General features: G+C 38.0%; 2 protein-coding genes across 3 annotated transcripts; both read right to left on the bottom strand.

Moving 5' to 3' along the window:
• Nucleotides 1–1,273: 1,273 nt before the first annotated feature.
• On the bottom strand, nucleotides 1,274–16,312 carry slc2a11l (solute carrier family 2 member 11, like). 2 transcript variants are annotated; one of them, XR_009273198.1, is made up of 14 exons: nucleotides 16,113–16,312; nucleotides 15,924–16,022; nucleotides 15,509–15,669; nucleotides 14,129–14,253; nucleotides 13,914–14,043; nucleotides 13,657–13,805; nucleotides 12,367–12,557; nucleotides 12,002–12,112; nucleotides 11,789–11,890; nucleotides 10,450–10,525; nucleotides 10,225–10,352; nucleotides 6,099–6,433; nucleotides 5,841–5,972; nucleotides 1,423–1,557 (listed from the first exon to the last, which is right to left on the bottom strand). XR_009273198.1 is itself a non-coding variant. In XM_058790044.1 (12 exons), the coding sequence occupies exons 1-12, from the start codon at nucleotides 16,134–16,136 to the stop codon at nucleotides 1,339–1,341; spliced, it is 1,515 nt and encodes a 504-aa protein (XP_058646027.1). In that variant the 5' UTR covers nucleotides 16,137–16,287; the 3' UTR covers nucleotides 1,274–1,338. The 2 variants fall into 2 exon arrangements, 1 of the variants encoding a protein (XP_058646027.1); XM_058790044.1 differs by lacking the exons at nucleotides 5,841–5,972; nucleotides 6,099–6,433 and having other exon boundaries at nucleotides 1,274–1,557; nucleotides 16,113–16,287.
• An 825-nt stretch (nucleotides 16,313–17,137) lies between these two features.
• On the bottom strand, nucleotides 17,138–22,111 carry ska1 (spindle and kinetochore associated complex subunit 1). The gene is made up of 7 exons (XM_058790045.1): nucleotides 21,978–22,111; nucleotides 21,136–21,225; nucleotides 20,181–20,305; nucleotides 19,831–19,934; nucleotides 19,532–19,672; nucleotides 17,726–17,895; nucleotides 17,138–17,457 (listed from the first exon to the last, which is right to left on the bottom strand). Exons 2-7 carry the CDS (start codon nucleotides 21,221–21,223, stop codon nucleotides 17,309–17,311), a joined length of 777 nt encoding a protein of 258 aa, XP_058646028.1. The 5' UTR covers nucleotides 21,224–21,225; nucleotides 21,978–22,111; the 3' UTR covers nucleotides 17,138–17,308.
• Between the last annotated feature and the right edge of the window lie 702 nt (nucleotides 22,112–22,813).

Genomic DNA, 22,813 nt, shown 5'->3' with positions numbered 1-22,813 from the left:
TGACAGTCGACACTGCCGAGCTTACCACATTCATGAGCATTTACAATTAACCTCACATCAATATTTCATTTAGCGCTGCCTTCCTCCCTTCATTCACATTCACGAGGAGAGAGTATGTCCCTTACACCGGGGCAAGTTGTCACTGTGGCTGTGCCTCAGTAACTATAGAGACAGAAGTTGTCAAGTGTGTTTTATAAATGTTGCAAATGTATACATTTTATTATTATTAGCTATTATTATGATTACATTATTATTTTATTTCTATTATCAGGCCTACATAATGAAGACACATATATTTATTTTGTTTTTATTTAAATTATTTATATTTTATTTATTTTTAAATGTTGACAGGACTACAACAGTTCAGTGGCAGATTCCTCTTCTGACAAACTAAAGGGATAGATCACCCCAAAATAAAACTTTTAGCAGTGATATTTTAGTATTATATATTATTATTTATAAATATTTTGAATCTGCTTTTCTTTTTATATTTTCATTTTAGTTTAAGATTTAATTTTACATCAGTTTTAGTCATTTTAGTACTTGAATTCATTTTATTTTATTCAGTTGCCAAGGCAACATTTCTAATTTTCATTTAAGTTTTTAGGTTTTCACCTAATATTTGCATTTTATTTTATTTTCAATGGTAAACAACTGGTTGATCATAAGAAATTCAAAATATCTTTTTTTATTCATCAGAAGAAAGATGCCTTCCATTTTTAATGGGTGTTAGTTTTGAGTGAATAATGTGATATGTATTTTGAGAATAGACGATCTAAAGACCACAGGAACAACATTTTAAAACATTTATTGTATTTGAATGAAAGAAAAACAGCCACTTGGTAACATTAAGGCAATTTTCTGAGCAATTTTGGTAGCCTCATGAATATGATTTATGAGAGTTTCCACATTACTTAGTCATTTGGTGGAGTCCAATAATTAATTTGATAACTTTATGGTGTGGTAAGAAGTCAACACACCTCTGAGGATTCAATAGATACTCAAGCCTTACTAATCACTCTACAGAGCCATCCAAGAAACAGTGTCAATAAAGTCATTGCATCACAGCCGTTGTATCAGGCCAAACCTGAATCAGTGTCCCTTGGCGTGACAAAGTACAAATATATTGATTCAACATTCAGTTTGCCTCTAATTGAAATTGGATTTTGAGTTTACAAATGGGATGTGGCTTACAGTTTAACACACTTGATGTCACTAACAGAATAGCCAAACATACCACACAGTCAGCAGCCAACAAAACAGAGAACGACTATTGGGTGTAAAATGACTTTTTATTGGTCAGCTTCTGATTTGATTACGTGACTTTCTGAACTGGTTCTAAAGCTTGGTAGATATGGTGCTCTGGATGTCGTTTATGTGTACTGAGCTCAGTTTGGACAGAAGTGAGTGTCTGCGTTTCTGGTGCATTCTCTTAAAGTCCTCTGCGATCTCCAGAACAGTTTTATTCTTTGTCTCAGGCACGTGGAACCACACGAAAACACCAGAGAAGAAGCAGAACACAAAAAATACGAGGAAGCAGAAATAATCCAAATGCTCCTGCAATGGAAAAATACATTAGAAAGGACTAATTAACTGTGAATAAGGCATGTTTCTGTGAATAAGGCATGTTTCAATGGTGCATTCAATCACTTTATAGGCCGGGACACACCAAGCCGACTTCAAAGAACTAGCGGCGACGAAAGCCGACGGTGTTGTCACTTCGCGTCGGACCAAAGAACTGCGCTCGAACACACAGACTACAGCCGACGGCAAACTAACACGTGCGTTCTGCACATGCGTGAGAGGAATTAACTGTCTATATCAGCAGCTATCAATAGTATATATGTGACCCTGGACCACAAAACCAGTCTTAAGTCGCTGGGGTATATTTTAGTGGAGCGGCTAAGTGATATAATCGTTCAGTTTATGATACAAGCGTGAAAATTGGCATGAGCAGTCTCCATGGGTCACTTGACAAGAAAATTGTCCGAGCCACTTGAAATTTCAAGATAGCGGCCATTTTTCAAGATGGCCGACCCCTTAGTGGAGCAGTTAAGTGATATAGTGGTTTATTTGGTGATACAAGCATGAAAATTGGCATGAGCAGTCTCTGATGGTCACTAGACAATAAGCCACCCACAGCTAATTGAAATTTCAAGATGGCGGCCATATTTGTTTAGTTAGTGACATAAGCATACAAATTGGTATGAGCAGTCTCTAAGGGTTGCTTGACAAGAAAACACTCTCAGCCACTTGAAATTTCTATTTTCAAGATGGCCCACCCCTGGATCCTCAAAAGATCAATTTTCCGATAGAAATTGATTGTTTTTTTCTAAAGAACAACTTTTAACGCATCAAAATACAGTTGTGTTGATTTGTTGATTATAGATAGATTAGACAAGAGTGAATATCTGCACTACCAGGGCACATTTGCTGCAGACATGGCAGAAGCCATCATAACAGTTGAGAAAACTAACTGGGACAGATGTTTCATTTGTCAGCAGGACACCAAGGAAAAACTCATTCATCCGAGTTTATTCAACAGAGAGCACAATCGTACTGGTTATGATACCATTGCAAGAAATGTTCCATTATTTCATAAGATCAATGCTCTGCCTATCTTACTTAGTCCAACCCGACTAGATGAAGGTGATGGCATAGAAAACACATTGACAAGAAACAGAGCAAAATATAATTCAAGCTGTAAACTTATGTTCAATAACACAAAGCTGGAAAGGGCCCAAAAGAGAGCATCTACTGCTGCTAAAGACACTGAAGATACCAAAGATATCCATGTCAAGAGGCCAAGAGGATCCCAGCCCTCGAAAGCTTTGTGCTTTATATGTGAAGATGAGAGTGCAATGTCCCCCTTACGAGAAGCAATGACGATGAAACTTAATGAAAGAGTCAATGAATGTGCCAGGAAGCTCCTTGCAAAGCTTATTGTTGGTGATGTTGTTGCACAGGAATTTAAATACCACCCTGCCTGTCTTGTTGGACTGTACAACAGAGAGCGAGACCATCTCAATGCCATCAAGCAAGAGCAGAGCCTCAAAAGCTCAGCTTTTGACTGGTATCCCTCTATTTGTTCAGAACTTGTCATCTACATCACGGACACGAAGACCACAAGTGACGGCACGGATCCAGTTATATTTAAGCTTGCAGATCTAGCCTCTCTCTACAAGCAACGACTGCAGCAACTTGGTGTCGAATCACCAGATGTGAATTCAACCAGACTGAAGGAGCAGCTGCTTTCTAGCATACCTGAGCTAGAAGAACACAAGGCAGGACGTGATGTACTGCTTGCATTCAAGAAGGACATCAGCTCTGTTCTTTCTGATGTAAGCAAATACAGTACAGCTGACGCCATTCACTTAGCCAAGGCTGCCAGCATTATACGTAGAGAGATGCTTAATCACAAGATAAAGTTTGACAACAAATTCCATGAGGGATTTGTTGAAGAATCTGTTCCACCAACCCTTCTTCAGTTCATCTGCAATATTGAACATGGTGTAGATATCAAGTCACATTTGAATCATGGGGTATTCAAATCAGACATTGCAATTGCACAGTTATTGCAATACAATTGCTACTCTAAGTGCAAAGATGATGCAGCATACCACCGACACTCATTAGGCCGCGAAACTCCATTTGCTGTATACATCGGGATGGCGGTGTATGCAAAGACACGAAAACGACAACTTATTGATATGCTTCATGAGAATGGAATTAGCGTCTCCTATGACAGGGTGTTGGAAGTTTCCGCACTGCTAGGAGAATCTGTAGTGAACCAATATGTTGTAGATGGGGTTGTATGCCCACCGATTCTGCGAAAGGGACTCTTCACCACATCTGCTATGGACAACATTGACCATAATCCCACAGCAACAACAGCAAATACCTCCTTTCATGGTACAAGTATTTCCATGTTTCAACATCCAACCCTTAACAATGGCGGCCAGATAAGGCCACCACTCCACCTTGCAGATAACAGACCAAAAAAGGTTTCTGAGATTCCTGAATCCTTCTCTAACATCCAACCAGCTTTTTTCAATAAGAAAAACCCAGAGCCCCGTACTGTAGCCAACCTACCATTGCCAGAACTCATTGTATTCAGCAGAAACTTTGCACCCGAGTATGAATGGCTGGAGAAGGTTAGCCTAACCCAAGAAGTCAATGCTTCTTCCACTATAACATGGTCAGCCTACCATGCATCCCAAAGGAGGAGCCAGGGTTTTAATGTCAGCATTACATCACTGCTTCCCCTCTTCCGAGACCAGGCCCACTCTGTCGCAACAATAAAACATGTTATGGACAAAGTTAGGGATACAGTAGCATTCCTGAATCCAGGACAAACGCCAGTCATAGCTGCTGACCAGCCACTATATGCTCTTGCAAAGCAGATCCAATGGCACTGGCCAGAGCAATATGGAGAAGACAAATATGTGATCATGTTTGGAGGTCTACATATTGAAATGACAGCGTTTAAATCTATCGGAACGCTACTCAAAGACAGTGGATGGACTAGTGCTCTCGTTGAGGCTGGGGTAGCCTCACCTGGTACAGCAAATTCATTTCTTTCAGCATCAAGTGTAACTAGAACACGGTATGCACATCAGATAACAGTATGCAGTCTGTATGAGCTCATGAAAGATGCATACAATGCGTACAAGGAGGAGACACCTGACAACCCTAACACCACTTTTGAGGTGTGGTGCACGGAGCAGAAGAGTCCACAGTTCAAGTTCTGGTTTCTCATTTATAGGATGGAGCTGACCATTCTCATTTTGATCCGATCATTTCGAGAAGGTAACTTCAGACTGTACCGTGAGTCACTGTTTGAACTTGTCCCATACTTTTTTGCCAACAACAATGTAAATTATGCTCGATGGCTTCCAATACATCTTTGAGACATGATGTGCATTGAGGAGCAACATCCAGAAGTGGCTGCAGAGTTCCACAAGGGGAACTTTGTAGTACATAAGTCAGATAGGGCTTTCTCTGCAGTGGCAATTGATCAGGCTCATGAATGGCTCAATGCTGTGATCAAAGGTGATGGGGGAGCAGTCGGGCTGACAGAGAACCCATCATCACTTCGAAGATGGATGTTAGCAGGTCCAGAAGTGAGCCATCTAGTTGCGAACTATGAAGCTGTGTCAGGAGCTAAAGATGTGAAGAAAGGTAATCATCACCATGAACAAACAGAGGCTGCTCAAAAAGCATTATTTGAGAAAGTGAAACGACTCACATCAGTGATGCGGGAAATGGGTAACCCTTTCATGGAAGAATCAGATGATCTGCTTGTGTTGGACACGAAGGACATTGTTGATGTCAGTTCAGCTGAGCTGATAGCAGTACATCACCAACAAGGCAAAGAACAGTTCAAGTCTTTTGTGACAGATCTACAGAGCCTTGACAGTCCATGCTCTTTCTACAAGCCTATCAAGAAGAATATGGTAACTTTCTTCAAGCACAAGCCAGTTGTCAGTGGAACAAACTCCAAGATGATGGAACTTAAGGGTGACTACCAACTTTTCTCCCGACTATTCATCTCTTGCCAGAACAGGCAGTGTGACTTACAAGAGTTCTTCATGCATGAGAACCAATCAGCTCCCGCCTCTCTCAGTGATGGAGGGAAACTCCACACGTGTACCAAATCACACCTGGCTGATTTACTACAAGCGAAAGTGACATTGCCAGAAAAAAAGCCAGAATCAGATGTTCTTATAGTGGATGGATCAGCTATGGTGAATACACTGCCACCACGTTCAAGCAAGACGTTTGATGAATATGCAATAAATGACATACTTCCAAGAATAGAGACATACAGCCATACATACAGGCGGACGGACATTGTGTTCGATGTTTACTGGAAGTCCAGTCTGAAGTCTGAGGCAAGGTCAAAACGGGGAAAAGCAATCAGAAGGAGAGTAACAGGCACAGGCAAAACTCCGTCAAACTGGCAAAGCTTCCTACGGGATGAAAACAACAAGCAGGAATTATTCCATTTTATTGCTGATAAAGTAACAGAAATGAAAACAGCCAATATAGTCATTGTGACGAAGGGAGAAGATGCTGTTAGCAACCAAACTACTAACCTGGATGCAGTAGCCCCGTGTAGTCATGAAGAGGCAAACACGCGTATTTTCCTTCATGCCCAGCATGCAGTGGAACAAGGACACAAATCCCTGATGATTGATGCCAATGACACAGACATTTTAATCATAGCCACTTCTGTTATGCCGTCTTTGATGCAACTTGGCCTGGAGAAAATGTGGGTGACGTTTGGCAAAGGAGAGAAGACAAGATGGATCCATATACATGAGGTGGTTTCAGCCATAGGACCAGAGAAAACACGTGGTATCCTCTTCTTCCATGCCTTCAGCGGTTGTGACATTGTGTCATCCTTCCATGGCAAATCAAAGAAGTCTGCCTGGAAAACATGGGACATGTGTGATGAGGTCTCAAACACATTTGCAAGACTCAGCAAATGTCCCTCTGCAGTGGAGGAAAGTGACCTGCAAGCTTTGGAGAGATTTGTTGTGCTAATGTATGACAGGTCCAGCGAAAGCCAGAAAGCAAAGACAATATGACTTGATCCCACCAACTCAAGCAGCACTCAAAGAGCATGCCAAACGTGCTTCTTATGAAGCTGGATACGTGTGGGGACAGGCATTGAAGCGACATCCACAAATGCCGAGCCCATCCGACTGAGGATGGGTTAAAAAGGACGAAGAGTGGAAAGTCTTCTGGACTCCACTTCTACCTATTGCAGAGTTGTTGGGAGTTGACCAAATGTGGGTGCAACAAGGCATGTACTGGAAGGTGTAAGTGCTTCAGATATGGACTCAGTTGCACATGCCTATGTAGTTGCCCCTGCTAGAACCTATTTGCATGTTTCTTTTGCCAGTGTTAGTCCTCTATGTTTTCGGTGTAGGCCTATGGCTCGGCTTCCCCTCGCCACATCGGCGCATCATGTTTTATTTTGTCACCAGACTATCACTGTGACATTTTCAGTTTAGTTCCTTAGTATTGTTTGAGATACTTTCTGTTTGTCATGGTTCCATGGCTGTGTCAGCCAGAGTCGCTGTTTCCTCTGGATCTGTTCTTATTAACATTCAGTATTAGTCATTGCTCAATTTTTTGTTTGGTGCACTGTTCGTTCAGCACCACAACTGTGCTAATTTATTAATCTTATTTTTGTTTCCCCACCTCTTAGTATATGTTTAATAATTGTTAGTTAAAAAAACACCAGCAAAAAAAACCTCCCTTGTGACTGTTACCTTGTCGTGGTAAGGGAGCTTGTGTACCTCAATGAACCCTGAGAGCTATGCCGGTGGGAGGCAACTCCTGACAGGCTTTACCAAACTGGACAGGTCATGGGTGAGGAGTCAGACAAAAGCCAGTCAAACTACCTCTCTTGACAGTGTCTTTTGAGGAACCCAATACATTTCTATGAGAAAACGTATCATTTAAAGATCCACATGGCGGGTGGCAGTAATCCTGAAAAATTGCCGCCATCTTGAAATTTCAAGTGGCTCGGACAATTTTCTTGTTAAGTTACCCATGGAGAATGCTCATGCCAATTTTCACGCTTGTATCATAAACTGAACGATTCTGCCAAACATAAGCACTTAGCCGCTCCACTATTTGTAGCAATAGCCAAAAATGCATTGTATGGGTCAAAATTATCAATTTATCTTTCATGCCAAAAATCATTAGGATATTAAGTAAAGATCATGTTCCATGAAGAGATTTTGTAAATTTCCTACCTAAATATATCATAACTTCATTTTTGATTAGTAATATGCATTGCTATGAACTTCATTTGGACAACTTTAAAGGCGATTTTCTCAATATTTCGATTTTTTTGCACCCTCAGATTCCAGATATTCAAATAGTTGTATCTCGGGCCAAATATCGTCCGATCCTAACAAACCATACATCAATGGAAAGCTTATTTATTCAGCTTTCAGATGATGTATAAATCTAATTTTCGAAAAATTGACACTTACAGGTGCTGTATGTAGGATTTTGACTCTACTAAAGCATAAAAATACCATAATATGTTTGCAGATATTTAAGAAACATGCTAAGTTAACATACTTGTTTATCTGAAAAACAATGCTACAGTCAGTTATTCTCCTTTGAAAATGTGCATTACGGCCCGGAATTTCTGTGTTTATTATGGTTTGTGAAACTCACCCACTGCCAGTTTACCCAATTGTATTTCGGCAACCCGGGTTGCCAGTTGGCGGAAAACACAGCGTATTTAATTTCATTCATCGTCATGTGCGCTCATTTCTGTTGGTGTCGTGAAAAAAACTGTCTCCAATATTTTGAATTTGGACTGCAATACCTAGTTCAACCGCTAGGTGTCAATCCTACATACAGCACCTTTAAGACTGGTTTTGTGGTCCAGGGTCACATATTCGTTATTCAAAAGAAGTAACCGAAACAAAGATATATGAGATAAACGCAGATATACAGAATGTAAACAAAGCAGCGCTTGCTTACCATTTTGAATATCAGTAACGTTGACAATTTTAATCATTTTAAGCAGCTCACGTTGTTATGAAGACATTCGCGTATTAAAATGATTGGGAAAGATCACGTAACATTTAAACAGCCTTCTGTCTGTACCGCCTTCATTTACATGCTTGTTTTCATCACTTTCGCTTTAATTCTCGGGCACTAACTCGTTTGCTAAACTGAACATTCATTCAGAGTTCTCACCCTCGTCGACGGCCCCGTCGCAAATCGGCAAACTGCGAGATGGTCCTCACTGCAGAACACAAGATCCAGGGGGTGGAGTTGGATCTAGATCCAACTCCTCCCACCTTACATAGACCTAAACCTACCCGTCTCCACCCCCTGATCCATAAACCCACCCATCTCCACCCCTAAACTTACCCATCTCCACCCCTAAACCTACCAATCTCCGCCCCCTGGATCTTTTGTTCTGCAGTGAGGGGCTACTGCAAACTGCTGCCGACGTGAGCCTGAGGAGAGGAACACACCAAACAAACTAGCCCGACCGTCGCTCGCTGTCCAAGCCGACGGTCGGCTTGGTGTGTCCCGGCCTTATGTCATCTTAGACTTATACTGCCCACTAGTGGTGCGGATGTATGCAAAAGCACAAGTTATCAGATTCCAATGTAGAAATGCACAATTTACATTAAGCCATGATTAATTTATTAAGTGAAAGTGTTACATAAGAGGAGTAACCAAATAAACCGAGTAGTTTTAATTTGATCACAATGTAAAAATGGTAGCCTCAATAAAGTGACCCGCTCCATGTTTGGGTGTGCGATATTTATCGTCTACGATAAAATCTTAATTGTTCTTTTAACAATATGCGAGCTGACATTATCAAGTGTGTCATTGAAAAAACAACAACATATCTTGACAGTTCAAAAGCAGTTACTGCATGATGAAGCCTATTTGTATTTATTTAATATGCCCCTATAATTCAAGTTATAAAAGCAAAAAAAAATGCTTTTTATATTCATAAGATATTTATATGCTTTTTATATTCATAAGATATGAAATAGTTAAATAATATCACTCAAGCAAGAGTGCCATTTTCCAGAATATTAGCATGTAAATGTGATGAAAATTTTGTGCAACAGTTCAAAAAACAAGTTAATACTGAACGAGTTACAATTTAGACAAAATATTGTCTGTTTTTTTTCTTTCTTTCTGTTTTGCCACTCACTGGAGCAGAAAATGTACACGTCTCAGAGCAACACACAGCAGTGTTTCGTTTCTGAATGAGTGTGTTTTTAAATGAATCATCTGAGTCAGTGATTCAATGATCCATTCGTAAAAAAATACAGCCATTTGATTCACTTGTAAATGAATCAGCTGTTTCCAATGAATTGTTTGGATGAATCATTCAATGAATCACTCATAAAGGGATTACCACGGACTATATAGTGGTTTTAGTGTCCTAGTTATTTATCAAGCAAAGGTCTAAGCATAAAAACACACTAAGCAAAATTTTTTTTTTTGTCAATATCACACACCCCTAGCTCCATGTAAAATAAAACAGTTTTATTAGGCGACTCGTACAAACTAAAACTTCATCTCATGTGTGTGTGTACATCTTTTAAACATTTTTCAAACATACCATTTCTCTATGTGTAAAATGTTTCTGCACCTTTCATTTTTCAGCAAAAAACAGGGCATACAATGAAATGCCATGAAATGATAAAGGCTCACCACTATGAGCGGAAACAACATGCCCACCAGGAAGAGTCCTGTCCAATTAAGGATGCAGGCTACCATGAACGCTGGAGGTTTATAGGACTGTGTGAAAATCTCACCAGGAAGTGGTGCTGTCACCCCGGCTGTGGAAGAGAGAATTCACAAGAGTATTGTTAAGACAACAAGGCTACAAATAAGCATCTAAACATCTCACTGCAGGAGAAAAATGTGTGGATGTACCTGGCCCGCTAGAGAAGAAGATGATGTAGATGAAAATAAGGACCATGCTGCAGTATGGCATCCAGGATACAAAGTCCTATAACAGCCAGACAAATATAATCTCAGGAATAGTTTCATATGGTATGAACAGTGGCTTGTTAGTCTCAAAAATAATATCAGTTTATTTAATACTTAGTTGCTGATTTGTCTTTAAGAAATAACTCACTTAAAAGTTGTTTCATTTCTAACCATGTTGTTCGAAACATTCTTTAATTCTTTGTGGAAACTCAAAATATGTAGAATATGCAGAAGTGTGAATGAAATTTGATAGCTGTGGCAAAGGTTTTCTGTGAATAATGTATTAAATTTCCGTTTCACACACAAAACTATCATATGATCACAGAAGATGTGGAATAAAGCACATGATTCATATAAACTACTTTTACTATACTTTTATGATGCTTTTTTTTTGTATTTCTGAAGCTTGATAGCTCCAGTCCCCATTCACTTTCATTATATAAAAAAGGGCCTGTGAACGTTCTCTAAAAAAAACTTATGTTCTCTAAAATCTCTCATAATCTTATGACTGCAGAGGACATGGGAAAAAGCACACGATTCATATAAACTACTTTTACTCTACTACAATGCATTTTTTGTCACTTCTGAAGCTCAACATCTCTAGACCTCATTCACTTTCATTATATAATAAGCGAATGAGATGTGAAAGCTGCGGAGAAGATTTGAAAAATGACAATTTGTTTATCAGTCTGTTTCTCTCATAAAACTATCATATGACCAAAGAAGATGTGGAATAAAGCATGTGATTCATATAAACTACTTTTACTGTACATTTATGATGCATTTTGTCATTTTTGAAGCTTGACAGCTCCAGTCCCCATTCGCTTTCATTATATAATAAGCACAACCTGAGACTTGAAACCTGTGGCAAAGATTTTCAGTGAATAACAATTTAAATTTTAGTCTGTTCCTCACACAAAACCATAGTTTGACTCCAAAAGACATGGAATATAGTGCAAGAGTACTACTTTTAATTCATGATGCTTTTTGTCTTTCTCGAAGCAGTAGTCTCTGTAATTATATGAAAACAACAGCATCTCTTTGTGTGTTGATAGATAATCATATGGGTTTAGAATGAGATTGAGTACATTTTTTAATGAACTATCCCTTTAAATGTAACAGCAATTTAAATCAAGTCACAATCAGCACTCTTCTTGTTAATAACTGAATTATTAGCCATGCACACAAACTATAACTTGCCTTCTCACTCAATAATTCACCACAAAGCCTATATAATTTGAAAAATATGATGCAATAAAACTTGAATAAAAAATAAGCAGACCTGAAGGTAAAGTGTAAGTGTGAGCAGGGCCAGTGAGCCGGCCATGCACAGGTAACCCCTAAAGAGAAGCAATCTCTTCCCGGTGCTCTCGATGATCAGCACCTGGATAAAAATAAGACAGTAAACAACCACACAAACAGAAGATTCCTTTAAACCAGGTCACAGCATGTTTTGAGCTTAGATGAAATATTTGGGTGGTAAAGAGCGGCTCACACAGGCAATAGAGGTGGAGACTTCACACAGACCCGTCCCCAGGGCGGCATAGCGCAGGTTCTCCTCGGCGATACCAGCAGCTTGAAACACATCAAACGAATATAGATAGATCTGCGAAGACATAATTCACAGGCCATATGAACAACAATATCTTTAAGTTCTATTATTCATCTTTGAAACTGAATGATGAAAACAAAGTGGCTTTCATCAAAAAGAAGAATTGAGCGGGAAGTAAATTATCTTGCAATGTGAAGCCGTAAAGCCCATTTCCTGAACAGACTGTGGCATATGGTTGTGTGTAAAATAAGCATTCTCGGTTCAGTCGTTTTCAGGTGCGGGCGGCACTGCGACTTTTTGTGACTCACAGCATTGATGCCGCAGAGCTGCAGCGTGACGAACGTGACGAGGATGGTGAGGAGCTGCCAGCGGACGTTGTGGTCGAGGAAGAGGTCCATGAGCCTGTGGACCTTCACGCCCTTTAGGGAAGCATGTTCAGCCAACATCTCCTCCATCTCTGGTCCAGGGTCCTTTTTAGCTCCCCACAACCTGCGCAGAGCTGAGACATTTTGAACATCACCAAATAACTCGTCAGAATACATATTTAAAATTTTAGCCAATGGTGAGAATGTGTTGTTACAAATTCCTAATTTAATTTTATTGTAACTTAAAGTTGCTAGAAGTGTTTGAATTCATGCACACTACTGTTCAAAACACTTATGCTCACCAAGGATTATTGTTTTTGATCAAAAATACAGTAATAACATCAGTAATATTGTGAAATATTATTGCAACTTAAAATAATTGTTTTCTATTTCACTATATTTTAAAATGTAATTCATTCCTTTGACACAAAGCATTATATTCAGCATCATTACTCCAGTCTCAGTGTCACATGATCCTTCAGAAATCATTCTAATATGCTGATTTGCTGCTCGAGAAACATTTCTTATTATTATCATCTTGAAAACAGTTGTGCTGCCTCATATTTTTGTGGAAACCTTGATACATTTCATTTCATGTCATAATTATTTGATGAATAGAAAGTTCAAAGAACAGCATTTATTATTTAGTAACAGCATTTAAAAAAATTATATACATATATATATGTATGTGTGTGTGTGTGTGTGTATCTGGTATTCATCATGTTATGGGGACCAAATGTCCCCACAAGGAAACAAGCTTATAAATCATACAGAATAAAGTTTTTTGAAAATCTAAAAATGCAGAAAGTTTCCTGTAAGGGGTAGGTTTAGGTGTAGGGCGATAGAAAATACAGTTTGTACAGTATAAAAACCATTACGCCTATGGAGAGTCCCCATAAAACATGGAAACTCAACATGTGTGTGTGTGCGCGTGTATAGGCTGTCAAATCGATTAATCGCGATTTATCGTAACCAAAATAAAAGTTTGTTTATGAGTGTACTGTATTTTTATATGTATATATAATTACACACATACAAAGTTAAAACATGTATATAAACATAGAACACACAAAAAAAAAAAAAAAAACTTTAACAGTAATGTACTTACAAAAAATGTTCCAGTATATTTCAAAAGAACACTGGCCTCACATTTTGAACAAATGATTTCAGATGAATTTTGCAAGAAATATCAATGTATGTGTAAATGTCAAATGAGTTGTCTGTGGTTCTGACCCGTCTCACAGCCGTGTTTGTCTGCCTTCTCCAGCAGGAGGTACCGCGGGGACTCTGGGAGAAAGGGCAGAGTTACTAGCTGCAGGAGACCAGCCGCCCCGCTGAATGCCAGCAGCCAGATCCAGCGCTCCTCAGTGCCTAACACCTCACTGACACACACACACACACTCAAAACCCAAACTTTAAAGCTTAAATCTTTAAAAGTTTGGTTAACACATGAATGTTACAGGAAGATAAACCTCCTGTTAATGACGCACCTGATCCCGAGCAGCTGGCCAAAAAGCTTCCCGATTGAGACAAAAGAGGCCACAGACACACCAACCATCCCACGCAGCCTCTTGGGGGCGCACTCCAATATATACATGGTGTGGACAGTCAAACTCACACCTGCACAGACAGCACTCAAGCAGCTAACATAGAAAAATAGCACAGAATAAAAAAAGACCATGCATTTACAGATTTTCCAACACACCAGCGTTGATGCCGTATAGGACACGTGCCACCATGATCATCTCAAACGAGAGGGCGGTTTTACTCAACAACATCAGGACAGCTCCACAGATTGCCACCACATTGTTCAAAAGCAGAGTTGTCTTCCTATCGAGAGTTAAAAACACATACTGTACAAACACACTGCACTACAATGCTGCTCCTTGTTTAAGAATTTAAATACCACAAATTTAAAGTTTAAAGAAAATGTACTTTTTTGGGCTTCAAAATCTCAGCAGCCATTATAAAGCTTGGAAGAGCTAGGACAATTTTAAATATAACTCTGATTGTATTCATCTGAAAGAAGAAAGTCATATACACCTAGAATGGATTAAGGGCGAGTAATTCATAGGGTAATTTTCATTTTTGGGTGAACTATCCCTTTAAGAAATATTGCACTCAACCAGAACTTTTACATTTTTCCTTTTTTTCCTGTGCCAGTTACAGGAACAGAACAGAACAGAACCTGGAGAGAATTAATGTAGGTTAGACTGGTTAGAAGAACTTTCAGTGGCTGTTTGTTGCCTTAGCATAATTTCAGGTCAATTCTGTAATTAAAAGCCCATGTTGCTTATTGAATTATTGCCATTTGGTTATTGATTCACACTCTAAGAATGCACGATACCACAGATGCTTCTGAAAATGCAGAAATATGGAAGGATCCATGTTAGCACCTGAAAATCAACCTTGTTACACTATTACCATTCAAAAGTTTGGGGTCAATAAGGTTTTTTGTTGTTGAAGAAATTAATACTTTATAAGAATGCATTAAATTGATCAAACCTAACAGTAAAGACAATTATAACGTTACAAAAAATGTATTTCAAATAATAAATACAATTTTTCAGAAATAACAAATGTTTTCAACACTAATTGTATGAAATGTTTCTTGAGCAGCAAATCCACCAGTGCGAAATGTGAATACTTGTAATGTTTCCCCGGTCTTAAGATTTTGTTCAGGAGTGTATATTCAAATAGAAAACATATTTTAAAATGTTAATATTCCAGAATATTGTTTTTACTGTATAAAACATATGCAGAATACAAAAATTTGTACTGACACCAAAACTTTGAATGGTTCTGTATATCCAATGATATTAAAGGGACAGTTCACCCAAAAATGAATTCTCCCATCGTTTACTCTTCCTCATGTAATTTCAAACATGTATGACTTTCTTTCTTCTATATTTCATTTGTTTTTAACCACATCACCTCAAGTCAATGGAATTCAAAACAGCATGGATAATATCCAAAAAAAACAGATAATATCTTTCATTTTTGTGGCAAACTATCCCTGTAACATTCTTCAGCATCAGCCTATGACCTGACAAGGACATCTGCTACATGGATGCACTTCCAGTACCTTCCATACACGCCTGCCAGATGTCCAGCAAACAGGGTTCCAGCCAGCCCTCCCATGCAATATATGGACACAATGAAGGACCAGATGAGAGACATCTCCCAGGGCTCCAGAGAGCGGCCATAACGCTGCTGGCAGGTGCTGTTCACCAGCTCTTTAATAAACTTGCAATGTAAGCACAAGCCTCAGTTGGTTATGTCATTCATTTCATTTTATTGAACCACAGCATTTCACAGGTTAGCACCAACTCATAAGCTCTGATATGTATTGATTCTTTGATCCTTTGGGGATGCCACATCTTAAGACAGCAGCAGAAATGCATTTGATTAATACTGATTACCTCCAACCCCCCTATTTGCAGCTCAAAAGAGCCTGTAAATCAGCCTAAGGCACTTTATAACCAAACGTGGGTACTTACAATTGATGGAGAGTTAAGGACAGAGATATGGAAGCCATATTGAAAGGTTCCTCCTATTCCAGCTATGAAAATGGCTGCAACAAGCACAGGGCTTCTTGCCTGCAAAAATGGAACATTTGGAAAATGGAACGAAACAAAGAAACGAAAACTGTACAATCAAACTATGATGTAATGTAAGAGCTAGCCTACCAGCTCTCTTAAAGCCCCTGTCATTGTATGTGCAAATGCAGCGTCTTCTACATGGAGTCTTTATAACAAGTGAAGATGACAAAGCAAGAACAGAAATGACTAACTTACTGTTGATGTGTAACTTTGTTTCGGGTGAGAAAAGCAGGTTAAAGTTGACGAGTCGGATTCATCTTCACACATCTCTCAGGTAGTGGTTTCTTTTGTCACAAAAATTAATGAAACTAAAACATCAATACAGCAGTCTCGCCAACTTTTGAAATGACACTGACATTTGAGATGAGGTTACAAAAACTGCAATTTTATTTTAAGCTTCAATATTTGTCCACTTTCCACCAATATAAATAATATAGCAATCAATTTATAATTTCATCATCACAGATAAAGTGACCCAACTGTTAATTCATGAAGTCAATTTGTAGGCCGACCTGGAATGCTAATTCACCATGGGGTGCCCATGGGAATTTCTAATAGGATTTTAGAACAACACTTTTGGATTTATGAGTAAATTAAGTCTGCTGTTGGCATTAATTGAAGAGACATTTATTCAGCAAAATAATGAGTTTTTGTTCTCCAACATAAATTACACAAAGTTCTGAAACCTCTGATGTCGGTTAATTTTTCAAGCACACAAAGGTTTCAACATTTGATGTTTGACTGTTTAATTTATGTTTACCCATAAAAACAGTTCTCTGCCAGGTTTTAGGCCTCAAACTGAGTAGATGCAAATCAGGATGATTTGACATAGTTGTCAAACGAGTAACCGTTTAATCGCATCCAAAATAAAAGTTTTGTTTTTAAATGTGTGTATACTGTGTATATTTATTATATATATATATATATATATATATATATAAATACACACACGTACAGTATATATTTAGAAAATATTGCCATGTATTTTCACGTCTATATATATATATATATATATATATATTTTTTTTTTACATGTATAAACTTAACACATTTTCCTTAAATATATACATGCATGTGTGTGTATTTATATGTACATAATAAATATACACAGTACACACATATATCATATAAACAAAAACTTTTATTTTGGATGCGATTAATCATTTGACAGCACTTATTTTTAATAAAATAGACACTGAAGTTCATTCCATGGGAAACGTATCATTTAGTGCAGAGTGATTCCATTCAAAGCGATGTGATGGAGATGTGGGCGTCTCGGAGTCTTAGAGCAGGATGAAGCGTGTGAGACCGCCGCCTCGGACTTCCCTCAGACGCTGGCAGTGGCGTAGCATGTTCAACATGCCCACAAACCGTTTGTCCACCTTCAGCTGGGCGAACTCTCTGATGTCTTGCTCCACGATGAAAAACTGACCTGCAGGACACAGAAGGAGTTGATGGATGACCTCTTTCAGCCCATAAGAACTTATTAAATACCAGACCAGGATAAATGACCTTAGTTATCGGAGCACTTATACCAGTTCATGCGCTGGTGGCGTTAATAGTTTTCTGGAGCAAACAGTAGACTCTCAAATCTCGATATGACAAGACTGTTAATACATGATGGACTGCAGTGCTAAACGAGGTCAAATAAGCCTTTGACCAGCAGCTCTGGAAGAGACAGACAGATAAAATGGTAATACCCTTGGTGTCCTTTGTTTCTTGGTCTTTAAAGCGCTGGTGGAGCATGCGGGACACATTGTTCAGGGTTTTGACTGGCTGATGGAGGATCTTATATTTTGACGTCACAGCTGTGTTGATGCTTTGCACCGCTGCATTCAGCTGGTCGTACGTCACGCGGCCTTTCATGTACCTGTGACAGCACAAGTGAAGATGAAGAAATGGACTTCATGTGATTTGCAGTAACAATTTGAAAGATGCTGAATTATAATAGAACTGCATTACAAGTCTTCCATGATTGGTTAATCGTGGAATTCCTGTTCCAAAACCTAGTGAGCTCTCTTCCTTTCTGCTTTCTACATTATTAACTACTTTTCAAGCCAAAATGGAGCATCATAAGTAACCAATTTGAGACATTCTACTAATGCACTGTATCAACAAAAAAGCACACTGTACCTGACTCACCACTGATTTCAATACAGTGCAACTGTAGAATTCTGGGAGTGAAAATCTGAATTTCTCCATAGAGGAATTACGAGGTTATTAATCAATTGTTTATGCTTTTGTTGAAGACATCAGCTCACATTATTTCAACAAATATTTTTAAAATCACATTAAACAGTGAAAACTACATTACCCACAATTCTGCAAAGAAATGCCCACCAATCAGAGAATAAAAGAGTTCCAAAATTTGAGTTCAGGAAGTTTTTTTTTTTTTTTACATTTACATTTGTTTATTTATTTACATTTTTTTAACAAATACTTGTTTCAGACAGACCTCCTATGAGCTCTGAGATTGTAAATCAATGGTATATAATTCTGTTATTTTACAACAATTTTTGTAAACATTTGAACAAAATTATATACAAACAAAAATATATAATTTTAGATTGTATCTAATTTTTTTTCTTCATTTTTGCCACCAGTCTGCATTTTTTCAACAATTATTTTTAAAATAATAATAATATTCATGTTTAACTGCAAAATTCATGGTGAAATCTACAGGACCCATGATGCTGTAAATAAAATCCCACCAATAAGAGAGTTCAATTCCATGAAGCACTGCAAATGACATAATAGAGTTTAAGTTGGTCTGGTCATACCCTCAAAATACTTAAATATTTATATATAATATTTATATAATAAATTATGTAATGGATAATCATGACCATGGAATAAATAAATAAATATTATAATACTAAACTATAATATTTATATATATAAAATATGCTTGCTTCTATAGATATAATCAGCAAATTTAAAGGAATATATTTCACTATCATTTTCAATACGATTTGCAATGCTTCATGGGATTGTAGTTCTTTCTCTCACTAAAGCCGTTAAGTACACAGTCTTGTAACTTCAAATAAATTTATGTTGTGTTTCACCTTGTAGTTGGTTGGTTTGGTTCATGGCTTAAACTTTTTAACAAAGACTTTTGAATCCCAATGGAAAAAATTAATGAGTAAAACACTTGTGGAAGTGCACTGTTACACTCCATGAACTTGGATGTTAGCATGTCACTAAGCTAACAGCATGCTAGCCTACAATCAAAAATGTATAGCACATAAATATTAGGTAAAACAGCCCATTTGTAAATAGATTTTCCATGTTTTTGTTACTGAACAAAAAGCTCATCACAGTGTATTTTGGGATTGCCAAGAGACGGTATCCGAGACGGTAGCACACCGTTCAAAAGGTGTGAAAAAAAAAAAAAACAGCCTTCACAACAGCAGGTGGCTCACTGGATTTTGGAATACGGCTATTGTTTACTGTTCTTTACTATATTTGCTCACAGAGTTTGTTTAGACAGATGTGGAAGGACTCACGGTGGTATGCTGTCAAACTCTGGGACGGTAATGAACTCCATCTCTTTGATCTGGTTGCGTTGATGTTTCCTGGGCGGCCCCTGTTCCTGAGGGGCGGGTGGCGCATCTGTCTGCCTGCTCTGAACTGCCACCTGTCCTCCTCTGAAGACAACACAAAAAGCCAAATTCATCAGTTTCAGTCAAACAGAAGCCGGTTACGGTGGCTCATGGTTTTTGTGCTTCCTAATGATGAAGCTAACTGAATAAGGCACCATTCCACTGTGGTATAGTTAGGAAAGAAACACAAAAACAGGAAATACCCTTGCGGAGCTGCTTGCTGGCCTCTTTTGGGCATGTGTGGAGGGATGTTGTTCTTGAGGTGAAAGGCATCCTGCTCATCCTCCTGGAAAAAACCTTCTAGATCCTGTTGACAAGATCAATAAAAGAGAACCAAAGTAAAAATATAGCTTTTGATCATATGGGATAAAGTCATGGGCACCTTTGAAACACTGCTTCATGTAGCTTCAAAACCTCCAGAGCAGTGAACATATCAAACTTCGAAAGAGTGAATCATTTTGTGAACTGATTCGGTGTTTTCAAAAAATTTCTTAATGCTACAATTACAGATGTTATCTATAAAATAAAATAAATATGAATGAAAATATCACACCTTCAAATGCTTAAGCAAGCCTCTCTGCTCGCCCACATATCTCTCAAAGCGATCCAGAAGCTTGTTGATGGCAGAGACTTCTTGCTCGATTTTGAGAAGAGTCCCACGTTTGTCTGGATCTTTTGCTAAAGAAAGAAAAAAAAATCACATGAGACATACCGTAACAAATCATACCAACACCAAGGAACACAATTTAAAATGATAAAATATAAGTCAATTTGTGAACTCATTCATTATTTTACAGAACCAGGTAGTGATACACCAAAAATATTCGGCAGAAACAGCAAAACAAAATTCGATTTTGGTCAAAATGGTTTTGGAGTGTCAAAAAATAGTGATGTTTAATTAGACCTTCTCCGATGCTGTTTTTTGATTGGTAAACATCAGCAATTTGGACGCAGACCACCGCAAAAAAAAAATTAAGCTAGAATAGCAGTAAAAATTTGTTCGGCTATATCAATGGGTGGCTCAATGTTGAAGAACCTTACTCTTGACAGGTTTAATTTATTAAATTAGTTTAGGCCCATTCACACCAAGTACATATAAACTATATTAGCATGCACATTACCGCAGAATAATGTTCAGTTTACTACAGTAATGTTTATTTGCCACTTTAAATGCTCAGGCTCTTTAAAGCAGGATGCATTCTGATTGGCTCTCAATGTTTTTATCATTTATCAACTGGAAAAAAAAAATGGAAGTGATTTCAATATGGCTCTTTTGTGCTGTTATCGTTATCGTTGTGGTGTGGACTCTGCTATTCTTTTAAATTTAGAAGACTTTTTTACAACTATATTTATATCGTCAACGTTCTTGGTGTGAATGGGACTTTACTGAGTCACTCCAAATTAATGAGCAAAATTTTATTTTCGGCTAAATGCAAACTTTAATTTCGGTTTCGGTAGAAAATTATTTGGGAACACCACTAGTAATGGATATAGTAAATGCAGCATACCAACAGCTCGAAGCTCCAGGAGTCTTTTAATCATGGATATTTTGTTGTTAATATGTTGTGTCACTTCTTCAAGCTCACAGTGATTCATTTCTTTAAAGAGAAGATAAAAAGATTAGGGGTCAACGAGAGCTCACATTCAAAGAACACCTACTACCAACAGCCTAGGAACAAGCCAAACATACTTAGCAACGCCCTAGCAACCACCTAAGAACACCTTGGCAACACCCTAGCAAAGCAACAGTGTCCACTCTGAACACCTTTGCAATTGATTCCCAATAATTTAGCAACCACTCACAGCATATTAATGGACACACCACTATACCTTTATCTACAGATCATTGACACCTTAGCAACAGCTTAGCATCGCCAACTTAGCAACCTAGCAGAACGCAAATAGCCTACAGAAGGCGTATCTAACACAACTCAAAATATTTTCACCGTATATAAGCTATATGTTGAAATGTCCACATATTTTAAAGCTTTCAGCGAAGGCTTTATCAGTTCTTTGCGTTGTTTTCGTTTTGTTAGTCTTTATGAGCTTATATATGACACATATCGCGTCAACAAAACAACAACAAATCTGGTGACTGACAGTTCGCAGAGGGAAAGGGAGACACTACACACAGAAAACACTGTTTAATAGTTGTCCTGCTGTGTAAACGATCTGATACAAGCACAAAACACGGTCCACAAACTCTTCATTACTGTAAGTAGGACGACTGTTGATTGTCGCGGTTTAAAATACTTTTTGCATCGGTCTCAAACTAACGACACTGTTTTGAATAAATCGGCAACATTATAAGTTAAGAAAAAAACATACAAATACAATTAATGATACTCGCCTGTTTTATGGATTTGTTTATGGGGTTGATTAGTGCGTGTTTCAGAAAGGGATGTGAAGTCAAATCGCGCCAATGTTCAAACACACGCACGCGCAAAACACACCATGTGATTCGTCCACGCACTTTCGTCACAGAGAGACTCTTCAGCATTTCTCAGGTATTAAACGGTTATAACTTACTTTCTGATGAGGCAATTCCAAATATTATGTATTGTTTGTAACAATGGCTCTATCTTGATTTAACATGTATTTATGAATTTTTTTCTCTAAGTTTGTTAATGCGGTCAGATATTCTGGTAATATCAAAAGATCTTCTTTGAACAGAAGAAAGTCACACATACGCTGGTATGTGTTTTTATTTGTGTATTAACTTTTTATTTTAAGTAATTGTGCTTTTCTGAGTCTTAAACATGATGTCAACTAGGTCACATACATTCACATACAATAATTTGCTTTGAGTTTTTATATAACTTACTGACCCAAAATGGGTGTAACATATTTAAATTTTTCCATATCATAAGATATCTTAAAAATAAAGCAATGCCATAGAAGAACCATCTTGGGTTCCCTAAAGAACCTTTCGGTGAACAGTTCTTAAAAGAATAATTTTTTTTCCTTCTTGGTGTGAAGAACTTTTTAATCGTCTGAAAACCTCTTTTCCATTATAAAGAGCCCTTGGAAAAATTCCATAAATGTTCTTTATGGAGCCATAAATGCTAAAGAGGAATCTTTATTTTTAAGAGTATAGGTGAATAACTATGAATAACCTTTTCAAGATTCAGTGTTTGGATGCGTTTGTCGATCCAAGAACCATGCTGTCTATTTTAATAAACTGAA

The sequence above is a fragment of the Onychostoma macrolepis genome, chromosome 10, assembly GCF_012432095.1.
Source record: "Onychostoma macrolepis isolate SWU-2019 chromosome 10, ASM1243209v1, whole genome shotgun sequence".
Taxonomy (NCBI): domain Eukaryota; kingdom Metazoa; phylum Chordata; class Actinopteri; order Cypriniformes; family Cyprinidae; genus Onychostoma; species Onychostoma macrolepis.
This window is presented reverse-complemented; position numbering and strand designations above follow the sequence as displayed.

Excerpts from the sequence above, each read along its gene's own strand:
- ska1 (XM_058790045.1), bottom strand. The coding sequence starts at position 21,223 with ATGAATCACTGTGAGCTTGAAGAAGTGACACAACATATTAACAACAAA. Across the intron at positions 19,673-19,830 it reads CAGCAAGCAGCTCCGCAAGG|AGGAGGACAGGTGGCAGTTC; the intron begins GTATTTCCTGTT and ends TGTTGTCTTCAG. Across the intron at positions 17,896-19,531 it reads GAGTTTGACAGCATACCACC|GTACATGAAAGGCCGCGTGA; the intron begins GTGAGTCCTTCC and ends GTGCTGTCACAG.
- slc2a11l (XM_058790044.1), bottom strand. The coding sequence starts at position 16,136 with ATGACAGGGGCTTTAAGAGAGCTG. Across the intron at positions 14,254-15,508 it reads CTGGCAGGCGTGTATGGAAG|GAAGACAACTCTGCTTTTGA; the intron begins GTACTGGAAGTG and ends AACTCTCGATAG. Across the intron at positions 11,891-12,001 it reads TCTCCACCTCTATTGCCTGT|GTGCTGATCATCGAGAGCAC; the intron begins GTGAGCCGCTCT and ends ATTTTTATCCAG.